The 16,156-nt window shown below is 46.0% G+C and overlaps 1 protein-coding gene across 1 annotated transcript in view; it reads right to left on the reverse strand.

Moving 5' to 3' along the window:
• Positions 1-5,523: 5,523 nt before the first annotated feature.
• LOC117972122 (cytochrome P450 2K4-like) overlaps positions 5,524-16,156 on the reverse strand; it is a 39,943-nt gene continuing 29,310 nt past the window's right edge. Inside the window, exons 10-16 of the mRNA XM_059000496.1 lie at positions 14,057-14,222; positions 13,063-13,194; positions 12,497-12,657; positions 8,584-8,760; positions 7,041-7,182; positions 6,313-6,500; positions 5,524-5,725 (exon numbers count right to left, since the gene is read on the reverse strand). Coding sequence (XP_058856479.1) covers positions 5,549-5,725; positions 6,313-6,500; positions 7,041-7,182; positions 8,584-8,760; positions 12,497-12,657; positions 13,063-13,194; positions 14,057-14,222 — 1,143 coding nt within the window. The 3' untranslated portion in view covers positions 5,524-5,548. The remainder of the gene's footprint in view (positions 5,726-6,312; positions 6,501-7,040; positions 7,183-8,583; positions 8,761-12,496; positions 12,658-13,062; positions 13,195-14,056; positions 14,223-16,156) is intronic.

Here is a 16,156-nt window from a genome sequence, read left to right on the forward strand (position 1 = left end):
CGATAAATTTCAATATGTCTGCGGTTTTTTTTTAAATTCTAGTGGTGTATAAGAACATAAAGTTTACAAACGAGAGGAGACCATTCAGCTCATCTTGCTCGTTTGGTTGTTAGTAGCTTATTGATCCCAGAATCTCATCAAGCAGCTTCTTGAAGGATCCCAGGGTGTCAGCTTCAACAACATTACTGGGGAGTTGGTTCTAGACTCCCATGATTCTCTGTGTAAAAAAGTGCCCCCTATTTTCTATTATGAATGCTGCTTTATCTAGCATTTGTGACCCCTTGTACTTGTTTCTTTTTTCACGTCAAAAAAGTCCCTTGGGTCGACATTGTCTATACCTTTTAGAATTTTTAATGCTTGAATCAGATCACCGCATAGTCTTCTTTGTTCAAGACTGAACAGATTCAATTATTTTAGCCTGTCTGCTAAATAACATTCAGATAATATCTCAGCTTCAGTGTAAATATCAATTACATGTAAAAGCAAGCATTCCTCAAGTGTCTAGAATTTATCTTTGTATAAGAACTAAGAAGTGACCAGATTAAATAATATGAAAATGCAAGCAAAAGGTAACTGTTTGTGTGAATATGAGTCAGTAAATATTTCAAATAAAATCCACATGAATTCTAATTAACAGGATATTACAAAATCATACTTAATTCTTTATCAAACGGCTGTTAAAAATGTATGTATGTATGTATTATATTATATATACACACACACATATATATATATATATACATATATATATATACATATATATACACACACACATATACATATATATGTATATGTGTATATATATATATATATATATACACACACATATACATATACATTATTATATATATATATATATATATACACATATACATATATATGTATATGTGTATATATATATATATGTGTATATATATATGTGTATATATATATATATATATATATATATATATATATATATATATACACATATATATAATATATATATATATCGATTAGAATTCACAACTACAATACCCATTAATTTATTCTTAAAACAACTCCAAAACTTGTCATTGAATTTCATAGATCACTGTCATTATTCTAGCTGCTAATTGTTTTCATGAAAGATGAAAACATTTGTTATAAAAGCAAACTATGACACACCCATTTACCCAAGTGCAGTTTCTGTAATTCAACTGGGGAAAATCCCTGCAGTAAGGCAGGGTCGCAGTATCACAGGGTCTCAGTGGTGACAGAATCCTGGCAGTTCAGTGGCTGAAGGGTCCAGTGTGAGGGGTCAGTGGCTGTAGTAAGGTCTAGCAGATGCAGTAAGGCAGGGTCGCAGTATCACAGGGTCTCTCAGTGGCTCAGGGCGCATAGTTGGAAGGGCTGGGGGCCGGAGGTGAGGCCAGGGGTGGGGGTGAGGTCCAGTTGCTCAGAGCTGACCTCCTGGGGCGGGCGGAAGTGAAACTTCTGCAGGAGCATGGTGAAGAAGAGGAAGAGCTCCATCTTGGCAAGGGTCTCTCCAAGACACACCCTCCAACCTGGGGGGGGGGGGGGGGGGGGTCAGAGGATTACTGACTCGTACTGCAACACTCACACACTACACTACACTACACTACACTACACTACACACACACACACACACACACAAACACACACAGACTTCAGGGTTAGTAAAGTAGCTGTAAGACAGTAACATACTGTGGCAGTCTGGCTCGCAGTGGTGATGTGGATGACGTCACGGACCAGGAAGTAACTCAAACCAAAACATTGGATGGGCGGTTGAAGCTGAGTGCTGGTGCACTCAGCGTATTTAATAAACAGAACAAAAACAAAAGATTTAACAAAACACCAAACAAAAGGGCACGAGGGCCGAACGAATAAACAAACAAGTAAGTTTCGTGCTGGATACTCCAGCACGTTTTAGCAATTGTTTTCTTCCTCTCTCTCTCCCGTTCTCCACTCTCGAACACTCCACACCCCGAGTGCAGAGTGCTGCTGGTTTATATACTCTGGCCGAGGGATTTAACTAGTTGGTAATTATCTTATTATCCCCCGGCCAGAGTCTGCACGCGTTTGGTAAGGATGCAGGACTGTCAGCTAGTTAAATAATCAGTAGCTGATCAGCCATGCATCCTCACGAGGTTTTTAAATATAACAATAAAAGACGCGGCGCTTTTACCCGCGCCGCAAACAAAAATACAAATAATAATAAATAGGGGCGGGACACTCCGCCACACATGCCCCCCCTTGTGCGCAGCACACATGGCCTTTTCGGCCACCTCCCCCCTTAGTCCCCAAAGTCCCGGTTAGCAGTCCCGGCGCAGGAACAGGGGCAGCAGCGGACCAAAGGTGGCGGCCACGGTGGGATGTCCTCCTCCCACCCAAACAGCCGTAGCGTTCCAATGGCCCGCGCACCGGCCGGCTCCTCTGGCCAAAAAAATTTTGGGGGTGGTCTCCAGACCTGCCCCCCCTTCTTCATGGCCGGCCACCCTTTCTCCTGCAGCGAAATTGCTGCGGGGGAAGCTGGTCTCCTGACCTCCCCCCCCTTCTTCATGGCTGGCAGCTGCCCTTCATGGGGCTCCAGCCACAGTATTTCCTGCCGCGAAAGTGCGGCTGGGGGAGCTGGTCTCCTGACCTCCCCCCTCCTCTTCACGGCCAGCAGTTCCCCTCCGTGGGGCTCTGACCACATGATCTCCGGCCGCGAAAGTGCGGCTGGGGGAGCTGGTCTCCTGACCTTCCCCTTCCTCTTCATGGCCAGCAGTTCCCCTCCGTGGGGCTCTGACCACCCAAACTCCTGCCGCGAAAGTGCGGCTGGGGGAGCTGGTCTCCTGACCTCCCCCCTCCTCTTCACGGCCAGCAGTTCCCCTCCGTGGGGCTCTGACCACAGTGTAGTGACCCCAGGCGAAGCAGGATCCCTGGCGACCCCAGGCGACTGCAGCGGCAGCGGACCCTCGGGAGGTGAACTCGGGAGGGGAGCCCCTGGCCATGGAGGCGGCAGCGGGAGCTCCACTTCTCCCTCGTTCTCTGTAGCTGGTGGCTCTCCAGGTGATGCGGAGCAACAGGCAGCCCCAGGCGATGCGAAGCAGGCATCCCTGGGTGGTGCGAGGCAGGGCAGGAGCAGTCCTTCCCATGACGGTGGATGTGGAACCAGCAGGTATTCACCCTCTGCTGGTGGAGGTGGGAGGGGAAAGCAGTCCTCCCACGGCGGCTGAGGCGGAACCAGCAGGTATTCACCCTCTGCTGGTGGAGGTGGGAGGGGCAAGCAGTCCTCCCACGGCGGTTGAGGCAGAACCAGCAGGCATTCACCCTCTGCTGGTGGAGGTGGGAGGGGCAAGCAGTCCTCCCATGGCGGTTGAGGCGGAACCAGCAGGCATTCACCCTCTGCTGGTGGAGGTGGGAGGGGCAAGCAGTCCTCCCACGGCGGTTGAGGCAGAACCAGCAGGCATTCACCCTCTGCTGGTGGAGGTGGGAGGGGCAAGCAGTCCTCCCACGACGGTGGAGGCGGAACCAGCAGGCATTCACCCTCTGCTGGTGGAGGTGGGAGGGGCAAGCAGTCCTCCCACGGCGGTTGAGGCAGAACCAGCAGGCATTCACCCTCTGCTGGTGGAGGTGGGAGGGGCAAGCAGTCCTCCCACGACGGTGGAGGCGGAACCAGCAGGCATTCACCCTCTGCTGGTGGAGGTGGCGGAGGCAGAGGCAGCTCTTGCTGCTCTGCTCCTGGTGATGGTGGAGACAGAAGCAGCTCCTGCTGCTCTGCTCCTGGTGGTGGTGGTGGAGGCAGAGGCGATGGGGCGGATGCTGGCCACTCAGAGGGAGGCTGTGGCGGTGCTGGCTCCCTCTGCTGTGGCGGCTGGGCTGGTGTGTGCCGTGCTCCCTTCAGCAGCATAAATAGAGGCTGCTGGGGAACACCAGCATCCTGCCCTTCTCCCCCCCAGAAAAATTCAGGGGGTTGAGCCTGCAACTCCTCCCCTTCTGGCTCTTGGGACTGCAGCTTGGGTCCTAGGGCTGTGGAAGCCCCGACTTCCCTCTCTTCGGGCCGTGGACACACCGACTCCTCCCTTTTGGGCTGTGGACGCACCGACTCCTCCCTTTTGGGCTGTGGATGCACCGACTCCCCCCTCTTGGGCTTAGGACGTTCGGGCTCCTCCCACTCAGGCGCAGGACGTTCGGGCTCCTCCCACTCAGGCGCAGGACGTTCGGGCTCCTCCCACTCAGGCGCAGGACGTTCGGGCTCCTCCCACTCAGGCGCAGGACGTGCGGGCTTCTTTGCCTTCTTAGCACCGCCCCTCCTTCCCTTCTTCGGGACCAGCAATTCCACCTCCTGCCATGGAGGGGGTTGGTCGGGTGCTTTGTGCCCGACCTTGCCGACGGCAAAGCACCACTCCTCCCCTTTGAGGCAGGTGAGGCAGGTTTCCTGATCCACCTGCGGCGATGGTATGGCCTTCAGGTGGATCCACTCCTCCGCAGTCTCCACCTCACCTCGATCAAAGGCCTGCACAAAGAGGGGGTCTTCATATGGGCACACCTCAGGGAGGTGCCCATACTCCAGGCAGGCGAGGCACCATGTAGCCCCTCCTTCCTTCAACTCCCTCTGATGCGCATGCCACCTCTCCATATAGGCGTCCACTTCATCCATTTTTTTTTTTTTTTTTCAAACACAAAAAACACTATTTGAAAAAACGAACACGAAAAAAACTTCCTTTGCTGTTCCTGGTCCGGCTGTTGGAGGCGTTGTTTGTCCCACGCAGGACACCATATGTGGCAGTCTGGCTCGCAGTGGTGATGTGGATGACGTCACGGACCAGGAAGTAACTCAAACCAAAACAGTGGATGGGCGGTTGAAGCTGAGTGCTGGTGCACTCAGCGTATTTAATAAACAGAACAAAAACAAAAGATTTAACAAAACACCAAACAAAAGGGCACGAGGGCCGAACGAATAAACAAACAAGTAAGTTTCGTGCTGGATACTCCAGCACGTTTTAGCAATTGTTTTCTTCCTCTCTCTCTCCCGTTCTCCACTCTCGAACACTCCACACCCCGAGTGCAGAGTGCTGCTGGTTTATATACTCTGGCCGAGGGATTTAACTAGTTGGTAATTATCTTATTATCCCCCGGCCAGAGTCTGCACGCGTTTGGTAAGGATGCATGACTGTCAGCTAGTTAAATAATCAGTAGCTGATCAGCCATGCATCCTCACGAGGTTTTTAAATATAACAATAAAAGACGCGGCGCTTTTACCCGCGCCGCAAACAAAAATACAAATAATAATAAATAGGGGCGGGACACTCCGCCACACATACCAATTTGTATCCTGAAATGGAAGAATCTAATGAAAACAGGTTGTCTACATGCTTTTCAATAATAAACTTTCTGTATTGCATATATTGTATTAGTAGAATAATATGCACCTGCATGTTTTCAGCTGAATCTGAAGGCTTTGTAGCGATTGTTACCTGTTCTATATTCCATTAGGAAACTGGTTGCCGATTGCAGCTCTATTGATAGCAGTTTCCTTTGCAGTGAAAATGCCGGGGTGGAGGGGGGTTAGCCCCAATCCTGTCTAACCTGGTCCCTGCTCCTCTCTGACACACTGACCTGCTGAGAAGGGCATGAAGGCGTCTCTCTTGACAAACTTGCCCTGCGTGTCCAGGAAGTGGTTGGGGTTGAACTGGTGAGGGGTCTCCCACTGTGTCTTATCAGAGAGCACGGAGGAGAGCAGCGGGATCACCGGGGTACCCTGGGACACAGACAGACACACATTTACAGAAAGGTAAAATACCAAAGCTAATCTAATTTAATGAGACATGTCTATCAGCTATACCAATAAGGATACATTAATATCGCTCCTACATTACTGTATTAAGAGGAATTATTTGGTAATAAAAGACCATTTGCTAAAATAAGTGCAAATCTTCCTTTTGGCAAAAGCTCATGGGGGTTAATATGGGAATGGCAGAAGTTCCAATATGAAAGTTTATTTGAAGCACTTCGGTATACACTTCGTGCTCCCATGAGAATACACAAACTGGGTTTATAAACAGTAATGCCATGTTGACAGTACAGTCCTATATCTTGCTGTATAAGAGCTCTTCACCATTCACTGTTTTCAATATTTCATGATATTTTGATGTGCAAGTCAGACAGTGAAATAAAGAGGCAGCATTGTATCATATGAGGAGTGTTTGAAGTTGGACATAGAGAAACTGCAATGCCCTCATAACAGTGTCTTTGTTGTTTTATTAGTCTGTATGTTTTCCATTTGAACAGGAATTTGCATGATGAAGGTGTGGACCGGACCACCCCTATACACTCTGTCTGTCTCACCTTGGGTATCCTGTACCCCCGGAAGGTGGTGTCCCCTGTGGCCTCGTGCAGCAAGTTCATGGGCAACACGTTGCCCACTCTCTGGATCTCGTGCAGCACGGCGTCCATGTAGGGCATGCTCTTCCTGTCCTCGGCCTGCGGGGGGCGCTCCCTCCCAATCACACTCTCAATCTCCTCCTGGACTTTGTCTGTTAAACGGGGGGATTTACAAACACACTGCAATTACTGATATGAAGAGGTGTATCTGATTGAGAGGACCTAGGAACACACTGCAATTACCGATATGAAGAGGTGTATCTGATTGAGAGAGACCCAGGAACACACTGCAATTACCGATATGAAGAGGTGTATCTGATTGAGAGACCCAGGAACACACTGCAATTACCGATATGAAGAAGTGTATGTGATTGAGAGGACCTAGGAACACACTGCAATTACTGATATGAAGAGGTGTATCCGATTGAGAGGACCTAGGAACACACTGCAATTACTGATATGAAGAGGTGTATCCGATTGAGAGGACCTAGGAACACACTGCAATTACTGATATGAAGAGGTGTATCTGATTGAGAGAGACCCAGGAACACACTGCAATTACTGATATGAAGAAGTGTATCTGATTGAGAGAGACCCAGGACTGAATGGCAGGCAGGGGGTGATCAGGTTAGGATTCATTCAGTCAATCAGTCACACACTCTCCCTGAAAGTAGGGGTACCCCCTCGCTCACCCTGAATGTGGGGGTACTTCATCATGAGCAGCAACCCCCAGCGCAGGGTGGTAGAGCTGGTCTCAGTCTCTGCAGCAAACAGGTCCACCACTGTGACGGCCATGTTATCCTCGTGGAAATACGTGATGGGGTTTCTGGCCTCCTGTAAAGCAATGAAGGCCAATACAATCGATTGCAGGGGCAGTTCTATCAATATATGTGTGACATACAGGCAGAAACTTGTAATATCACTTCAACAAAACTGATCAGCAGAGTTACTGGAGTTCAACAATAACCTGGCAAAATGAGCATTAAAACACAGTGTTGATACAACAAATGTGTGTGTTTTGTAGTGGAATTTGTAAAATATAAGTTCAGCACAGTATTGTTGTTATTTTACCATGCTTCTTCCATGGTTATACTGTGCATTATCATAGTTAACCCTGGTTTTCTATGTTTATTAACCCTTTGCAGTCCATTCATTAAGTGCGCATCAGGTCCAATTTATTTTCACACGCGCAGTTAATTTTAGATGCGCTGCTTAAAAGTATTTTTTTTCAGTCAAACGGGTTTAAAAGGCCCTACATATCAACAAAGCACTCATTAGGCATCTCCAGCCCCGCCCCACTCTTTCGTTCGCTATCACTTTCACATATGCTAAGAAATAAATAATAATAATAATAATAGTCGTACATACCGATCAATCATCTCCTGATCACTCGTTTTATCACCAAACTCCTCAATAATGCGATCCAAGTCATTATTTTCTTACTATAACATCTCAAAAAAGCTCTGCAAATGTCCGTGTTCTCTGTACGCTGATACAGTACTATTCAGCTTGTTTACTTATGACCGCCCCGTTATCTGATACCAGGGCCATGTATGACTTTTCATGCGATACGCTATTTTTTTTTTTTTTTTTTTAAATCGGCTTGTCTCGGCTCCTGTCGCTCCCACTCGGCCATTGAATGGTTTTCTCGGCTTCTTCCGGAGAAAAAACGACTAGAAACCCGTTTTTTGGATTTTTTTGATGATATCGGTAAGGGTCCGACAATGGACCGGATCGGAATAATTGCAATGTCGGACCAGGTCCGACAATGGACCGCAAAGGGTTAATATGCTTTACCATACCTCGCTATTCTTTACAGTGCTTCCCTATGCTTTACCATGCTATATTACACTTTGCTATGCTTTTACTATGGGAACCCTTTATAAGGGCAGCATTGCTTGCAGTAGTGTTGGTTACTGTGCAATCTGTACTGTATATGTAGATGGTAACACACACACACTGCAGTGTCCATGCTATAGTGTGCTACTTTCTACATCTGAACAGTACACTTCTGTACAGCACCTTGTAAACTCTCTAGTCTTGATAATGATCAAAGTGATATGATCAGGAGCTCGTCCTCATTGACTCCCATTATATTCAGACCATTAACAGGAGTGATATCGAGCTGGTTTCACTGTGAAGGCTTTTCCACTAGATATGCAGTAAAACTGCCCTTTTAATGCACTAAGACCACACTGCTGGTCCCTGATAGAGGCTCTGCTGTGCTGATATTACCTCTTCTCTCTGCCTGGAGATGAACGTGTCGATGAAGCTCCTCAGGTCATTGCTGTCCACACTGTCTTTACAATCCTTATATGCATTTCTAAAGTACCCCTGGAATATTGTTTGATTTGTATCAATCTTCTTGTGATCAGACAGGAAGAAGCCCAGGAAAGGAAACACATTGTACAGCTGAAAGATAAGGAAGAAGGAGAGTTTAAATGGTGAAAATGGCTGGAATGATCCTCGATGCTGTAATGAGCCACGTGAGTGGTATAAATCATTATCTTAACAGCGGCACTGCATGGTGTTCACCACAGGAAACAGTTGTATTGAAACTAAACTAGCAAAACAAAAATATCGGATAGTAAACTCGTACAACTAACTAAAATGACCTCCTTCCCCCTGCAAAAAAAATAAAACCATCCAGCTGGGAATATTTTGGGTATGAAAAAAAATTGAAGACAGCTTTGTAGTTGAGGATGAAAAAGCAGTGCGCACAGCATGCAGGACTCGGGTAACAGAGGTGGGAATACATCCAACCTCTTCGCCCACACAAAATGAGTATCATGCCCTCACTGGCAGAGTTTCAGATGACAACACTTTCATCAGCCTGCTGGCATGCCACCTAGACCCATCATGGAGCTGAAAGGTCGCTGGTCCAAGCTTGTTGCTTCAGTGTGACCGCTTCACTCGGACCCAGTCCAGGACTGGCATTACAGATGGCCTTGTTCTGTGTACTTTGTCAAACATCTGCTTCATGTGCGGTTGGCTCCTTTGGACGGTAATGTGGGCAGCAGGTGGGGAAGAGCAAGTCCCTGGGGGTCGCAGCCTGTCCAATGGCAGTTGTAGCTTGCATCCTGTCATTAACAGAGCTGGCGAGACCCCTATGGTAGTGTGCTGGGTTGCCCGGTAGTACATAAGGATTTGTAGTAGGGTTGTTTAGCATGCACAGCCTTGAGCTAGACGTACTTGAATGCCATTCTTGAGGGTTTAGTTAAACCTCTCTACCCCTCCATTAGCTTGGGGATGGTAGCCTGCAGGTCCCGGCAACGTTACTTGAGCTTAACAAAGCCCAGATGACCCTCATGTGCCATATTCAGCACCCGTGCTCACAGCATGCTTGGCATCACTGTGCAATGACCCCGGGCCACACAGAAATCATTCCAGCAGGACAGCTCTTCTTTGATCCTGAAAAACTGATGTCAGCTTGTGATATGGCGAGTGGTGCGGTGCGACAGATATACAATGTCCAGACTGTTTCTCTCCCAACAAAAATACTTCTTTATATTTTTAAACAAAAAAAATACCAAAAATAATCCAAAATGAAAAATAATAATCCACCCCTCTATCAGCAATGATGTCGGGGTAAAACAGAAACAGGGTCAGTTCTCAAAGAAAGTAAATAAAAAGTCACTCCTCAACCACAATCCTCCGTGCACAAAAATGTGCTCTTCTGGTCCAGGGATCGTAGTGCGTGCGCTGTGTTGTGCTGTGCTGTGCTGTGCTGTGCTGTGCTGTGAGGGGCGTGCTCTGGGGTTCGTATTGGCTTGGTAGCTACAGCCTCCCGTCCTCCGGCTCCTCTGCGAACACAAAACAAACACGTAATACAAAAACATACACCAGCTCCGGCCGGTCGTTTCAGTGTCTCAGCGCAAGGGGAGGTTTTGACGTAGCTGCTTCCCCTTTGTACCCAGCAAACTCCTCCCTGCAGCCAACGCGTCGCCATGGTTTCTCCAATAGAGGGCTGCCCCGCAGCTGACCACAATGGAATCGTCCTGAGTACTTGCAGCTAGCTATAACTGATCTGGATAAAATGGAGCTACGTTTTAAAAACAGAAAGCTTAATGGTTAAAAGTAACACCACTTATTTTTTTAATTAATAAAATTAGTTGACCACGGTGTATTTCTTTAAATATGTATATCTTTAAAAATATATAAAAATAACATTACACCGCGGTATGACGATAACCTCGGTATATTTGAGGGTTTTCATACCGTCAAAATGTAATATCGTGACACCCTAGTATGTTATCTACAATGTATGCATTTATGCTGTGGAGGTATTCAGGATTAAATAAGTTGAAGTAACCCACATGTTTTAAAATAAGTAATTCCAGTCAAAAGTGGAACTGAAAATACTTTTGCTATGGCTAAGTGTATTGGACTAGTCCCGGGGAGGGGCTAGTGTGGGCAAAGGTACATACACCGGGGCTGGCTCATTCAAAGGGGAGAGGTGACAGATTCTGGCTGGAGGAGTCTAGCTCAGAGAGGTCTGAAAGTTACAGTCCTGTGTGCCCACGGTTTGATCTTATAAATAGATGGATTTAAGTCTATGTTTTTTTTTTTTGTTTGTTTGTTTATTTGTTTGAAATGTTGTATTTTTTTCAGGCCCAAAAGTATTTTCAATTGCTTCTCCTGTCTGCTTCCTGCAATACATCAGCCACTTAACTACACTATCTGACAGACCGTTTCTTTATCAATATTACTTTTTGGATTGGAAAAGCAAGTGAAGTATGCTATACTTGTGACAAGTCCCTTATTCACATTGCTAAAATGGAAAATAAAATTGCAGTTTTTTTTATAAACTTGTGTGGTTGCTGACTCTTTTCCTCACCAGTGTCGTGTCAAATTTATGACAATGTGATTCCTGAACTACAATACCCCCTCAAATCACACCATCGTAATCTATCAATCTGTTTGTACCACTTAAATCGCACAGAAATGAGAAATTATGATGCAAGGCCACAGACTGCGACTAAATGCATATCACATGCTTTCGTAAACTGCAGTGCGAGAAGGATTGGAACTATTTGATTGAATACAAATCCTTGTAAGCACAGAGAGGTGCTGTATTAACATCAGCAGACTACGGGAACCCAAGTTTCTGGCAACCGTCGTGATGGTGACCAAACCTGTGTGCTGTTGTGTAAAAATGTAGCTTAACATTAACAGTTACATTTAAGAAATGTAGAACAAGAAAAAAACAAACAAACAAAAAAAAACACACACTTGAGGTTTGTGTGTTGCACACCTGCCATTAACAAAATGCCCTGGAAACTAATTAACGAATGGCTGTAATGCAAATTATCAGTTCAATTACCGTATTCCTTCCAATTTAACACGCCCTCAAATTTAAGACGCAGCCCAAATTTCCTGCCCTCAATTTGACGAAAAAAGAAATCAAATAAAATATGCATTGACAAAGATACAGCCTCAATTACGCATATGGAGGCAGTTTGCTGTCGTCTACTGTCACACAGAGCATTACAATTATGTGCTTGTAACAAGGGGGGTTTGTTACACACGCAGATCTTCACTGTACAAGACTGAGGCAGACACTGAACAAGACACAGACATTGGGTGTTGACACGCCACACACCAGCAATGGTAGCCCTGTGTTACATTTAATGAAAAAGACAAAAGAAAGCTAAAATCAAAGCCACACAAATGGCCTCTCACTCCAGGACCCTACTACACTATGAAAACCTTCTCTATGCACGGTTTGAGATCAACCTCCCCTAAACTAACCTACTACTGGGCTCCCAGAGTCCGGGCCTCTTCACACGGCCTTGCAGTTTAAGGGTTCTGAAGTTCTCTCCATGGAGGGGACGCTCTCCTCCTCGATGTAAACAAGCTTTTGCTCAGCACCCGTTTGTGTAGCAATGGCCATGCAGCAGCAGCACTGAGCTGAAACGCAGACGCTTGTTGAGCTCTGCACAGCTTTCCTGGGCATGACCCCCTAGCCAATCCAAACCTCCCGGCCAGCTCAGTGCCGGCCAGCCCACCTGCTCAGTTAGTTGCTTAGCAACATGCCTTCACTGTTGTCTAAAACACTGTAGTTCGGTGAGATGTCATTAATGTGACTCCAGCTTTATAAAATCAGACCTGAATGCAGCAGACAGATGCTCTAATCACTACACTGTACCTGTGTCTTGGGGCTCACAAGCAGCTTCATGTTCCCATTCAGCATTCTTTGCAGATTCAGGAACTGTGCGTCGCTGTAGTCGAAGCGGTCTCCGAACACGATGGAGCAGATGATGTTGGAGACAGCAGAGTTGATGATGATTTGCGGGTCAAAGGGTTTTCCTTAGAGTGGGGGAACAAGAAAAGCCATCTGTAACGTCAAAAGCTTAATAAGAATCATAAGATAAAACTATAGAAACAAAGGCAAGTAGAAAAACGCTTCTGCTAGTGCCTTCTTCAGAAGAAAGTATTTTTATGGCACTACAAGAAAGCAGCCGAAACATTTGCCTACTTCCTTCTGAGGAAGGCACCAGCTGAAAAGTTAGTCTACTTGACTAAGTCACAACAGAAAAGAGCAGAGCAGAATGTGACACACAGACCGGACACAGATTTGTCAAAACTATAACAGGCTTGGGAGGAAACACACAGCTGCAGAATCTGGGTCTGGTCTGTTTTGTGGCCATGAGGGTTAACCCTTTATTATGAGGGTTAACCCTTTATTGTCTCTGCTCTTTGGTTGGTCGTCACCTTTGTGGGACTGGAAGACCTCCACCAGTCTCTGGGACTCCTCGATGATCCGGTCCTCAATGGTCTTCTTACCCATCCCTAAGGCTCGCAGAGTGGAGATGGTGAATCGACACATCACCTTCCAGGATTCCCCTTACCGAAGCCAACACCTGCAGGAAACATGAACACAGCACCATTGTTGCATCACTGTAGCGTTCCCACCATGAAACCAGCCTGAAACTCCAACTCATTCCAGTATCAACCTGGAGCTGCTTGCAGCCTGGTCCAAGACTACAATATATAACCTGATCTTATTACACAGAGATCAATGATCACCTATCATACATACTAGACTACTGGTCCCTCTGCAACATTCTGCCTGTAGTGGATGTAAGACATACAGCAGTAAGAACCACCACATAAACAATGAGGTATTTCCTACATCCTCTAGGGGCTGAGTGTGGCAGGGGGGCAGGTTAATGGTCACACTCAGCTTTGGTGCTTTAACATTCATCACAATGATACAAAGTGAATCTATACAAGAAAAATGCTTCAGTTAAGAGAATTGATGGAGTGTCAGCAAGAACAGGACAAGCTGAAAAAAGCTCATGAAAGTCTTCAAATTCATATATTTCTTTCCCAAAGAACTGATATTTAGGCATCAATTACTTTTTTTTTCCTATGAAATGCATATTAAATGTACTATATTTTCATTCACATTCAACATAAATGTACTACACCCAGTCCAGTAACAGGCTTTATAGACCTCTCTTACCATTCCCGCCTTTAGAGAATTTTTCTGTAATGTGCGACCCGAGGGTCAACTGGTGTCAAACATCTAATGCACCATTTCAATTTAAACGACAGAAGAAACCACAGCCTGGATGATTGGTGCTCTCCACAGAGAATTGGAATGGTAAATTAGCGCAAATCAACACCACTGACTCTCACCTGTGAACCAGCCATTCCTGCTGCAGTTCTGGATGAAGGGACTCTGGAGGCACGTCTCTCTTACCTTTTCCGCCTCTAGAGAGATTATCTGTAATGTGTGTCTGGCCTCTCTCTGAGAAGTCGTCTGCTTGGGTTACTAGAGCCTCCTTGACCGCCTCATAGCCTGTCAAAACCACATACTTCTTGGGACCCATGTGGAAGGTGAACACATTGCCGTACGTCTCCGAGAGCTGAAGTGAGAAGAGGAGGAACGATGACTCTCAAAGCATTAGCAGGGAAGCTTTTCTACTTGTTACAACTTCACATTTAAATGGCAAGTTCCACTCATTACAGTGGTGCAGCATCAGTAGTGAATTAATAAAATGTGTGCCGTGCACTACCAACATTTCTGTGCTGCTCCCAGAACTCTTCCTCTCTTTGGATGCTGCTCTGCCTAAACATTTGTAAAGCGCTTGTAAGATATCTTCCCGTCGTTCCAGTGAGGATGACAGGGATTTTCCTCTCTGCCAGCCTGTTGCTCTCATGTTAGTCATGTGTGTGCTGCTCAGAATCTCCTTTGGCTAGAGCTACGAATTCTTGTGTTTTTCTGAAGTCAGCAGCTGGTTGAACCGTGAGGCAGAGGTACCTTCAGTTTTTATAATTTTTGTATGATCCACCATGAAACAATTGCCAGGTAGCTAAGCTTTTTAAAAATGTATTTTGCATGAGCATTGTGACATTTGCATTTATCAATGTGACATTTCAAATTCTTACATGAAATACCATACTACTATTATGGCTTCCAGTAGACTTTTGCAAAAGCATTTTGTAGTTTCTTTGATTACATGATCTTAATATATAAAGAAGAAGTTTTTCTGTCTGTTCCTTTATGCATTCTGACCCCGCAGGAGCCACTGCAACCAAACTTTGCATGGCTTCCTCTTTCATCCAAGGGAAGGTCAAGGGCTATGTTTGGAGGCAATGCAACATGTTTAAGACTCTTGCACAGCTGTGGATTAAAAGATATCGACAAAACCAAAAAAATATATCAATAAAAAGAAAAAATTGTGTTTATATATATTATATTATATATATATATATATATATATATATATATATATATATATATATATATATATATATATATATATATATATATATATATGCTAAGAACCTTGGAGTCACCCTGGACCCCTGCCTCTCTTATTCCCAGCACATCTCCACTCTGGCACGCACTTGCCGATTCTTCCTGAGCAACATCCGAAGAATCCGACCCTTCCTCACCAACTATGCTACCCAGCTCCTGGTCCAGGCCCTGGTACTCTCCCGCCTAGACTACTGCAACTCCCTCCTGGCTGGCCTCCCTGCGTCCGCCACCCGTCCGCTCCAGCTCATCCAGAACTCTGCTGCCCGCCTAGTGTTCTCTCTGCCTCGCTTCGCCCACGCTACTCCACTACTCCGCTCGCTCCACTGGCTCCCGATCACCGCTCGCATCCAGTTCAAGACTCTTGTACTAGCCTACAGATGCCTTGACCAGTCTGCACCCAGCTACCTCCAGACCCTCATCTCTCCCTACACCCCCACTCGACCTCTCCGCTCCGCCTGCACTAGAAGACTAGCTCTACCACCGCTACGCTCCCCTGCCTCCAAAGCCCGCTCCTTCTCCACCCTTGCTCCGCAGTGGTGGAATGACCTTCCTACAGATGTCAGGACTGCCCAGTCCCTGACCACATTCCGGCGCCTCCTTAAGACTCACCTCTTCAAAGAGCACCTGTAGAACTCCTCTGTTTGTATCCTGGGACACTATCACCCTTCATGTAAATGTGCTTTATTTTGCTCTTATCAGCCCCTATTTTACTGCATTTAATCCTGTACTTCAGAATACTGTAATCTGCCAAGTTTTTAACCTGTAGTACTTTGTATTTAATCACATCCTGATGTAACTATCACTATTTAATCATATCCTGATGTAACTATCACTATTACCTTAAAAGTACGACCCAGGACACAAGAAATGGAGTTTTCAAGCGCCTTCGCGCTATTATTTTAATAAACACACAAAAATTAAACAAAACGAAACAAAACACCTAGCTCCGTTTTGAGCACTAACTAAACGTTTCATGCAGGTCCCTGACAAGCTCGCAGGACGGCTAAGCCGTTTACCCGTCATAAAAACCAAAACCAC

Source organism: Acipenser ruthenus, chromosome 25 (assembly GCF_902713425.1).
Source record: "Acipenser ruthenus chromosome 25, fAciRut3.2 maternal haplotype, whole genome shotgun sequence".
Classification (NCBI taxonomy): Eukaryota; Metazoa; Chordata; class Actinopteri; order Acipenseriformes; family Acipenseridae; genus Acipenser; species Acipenser ruthenus.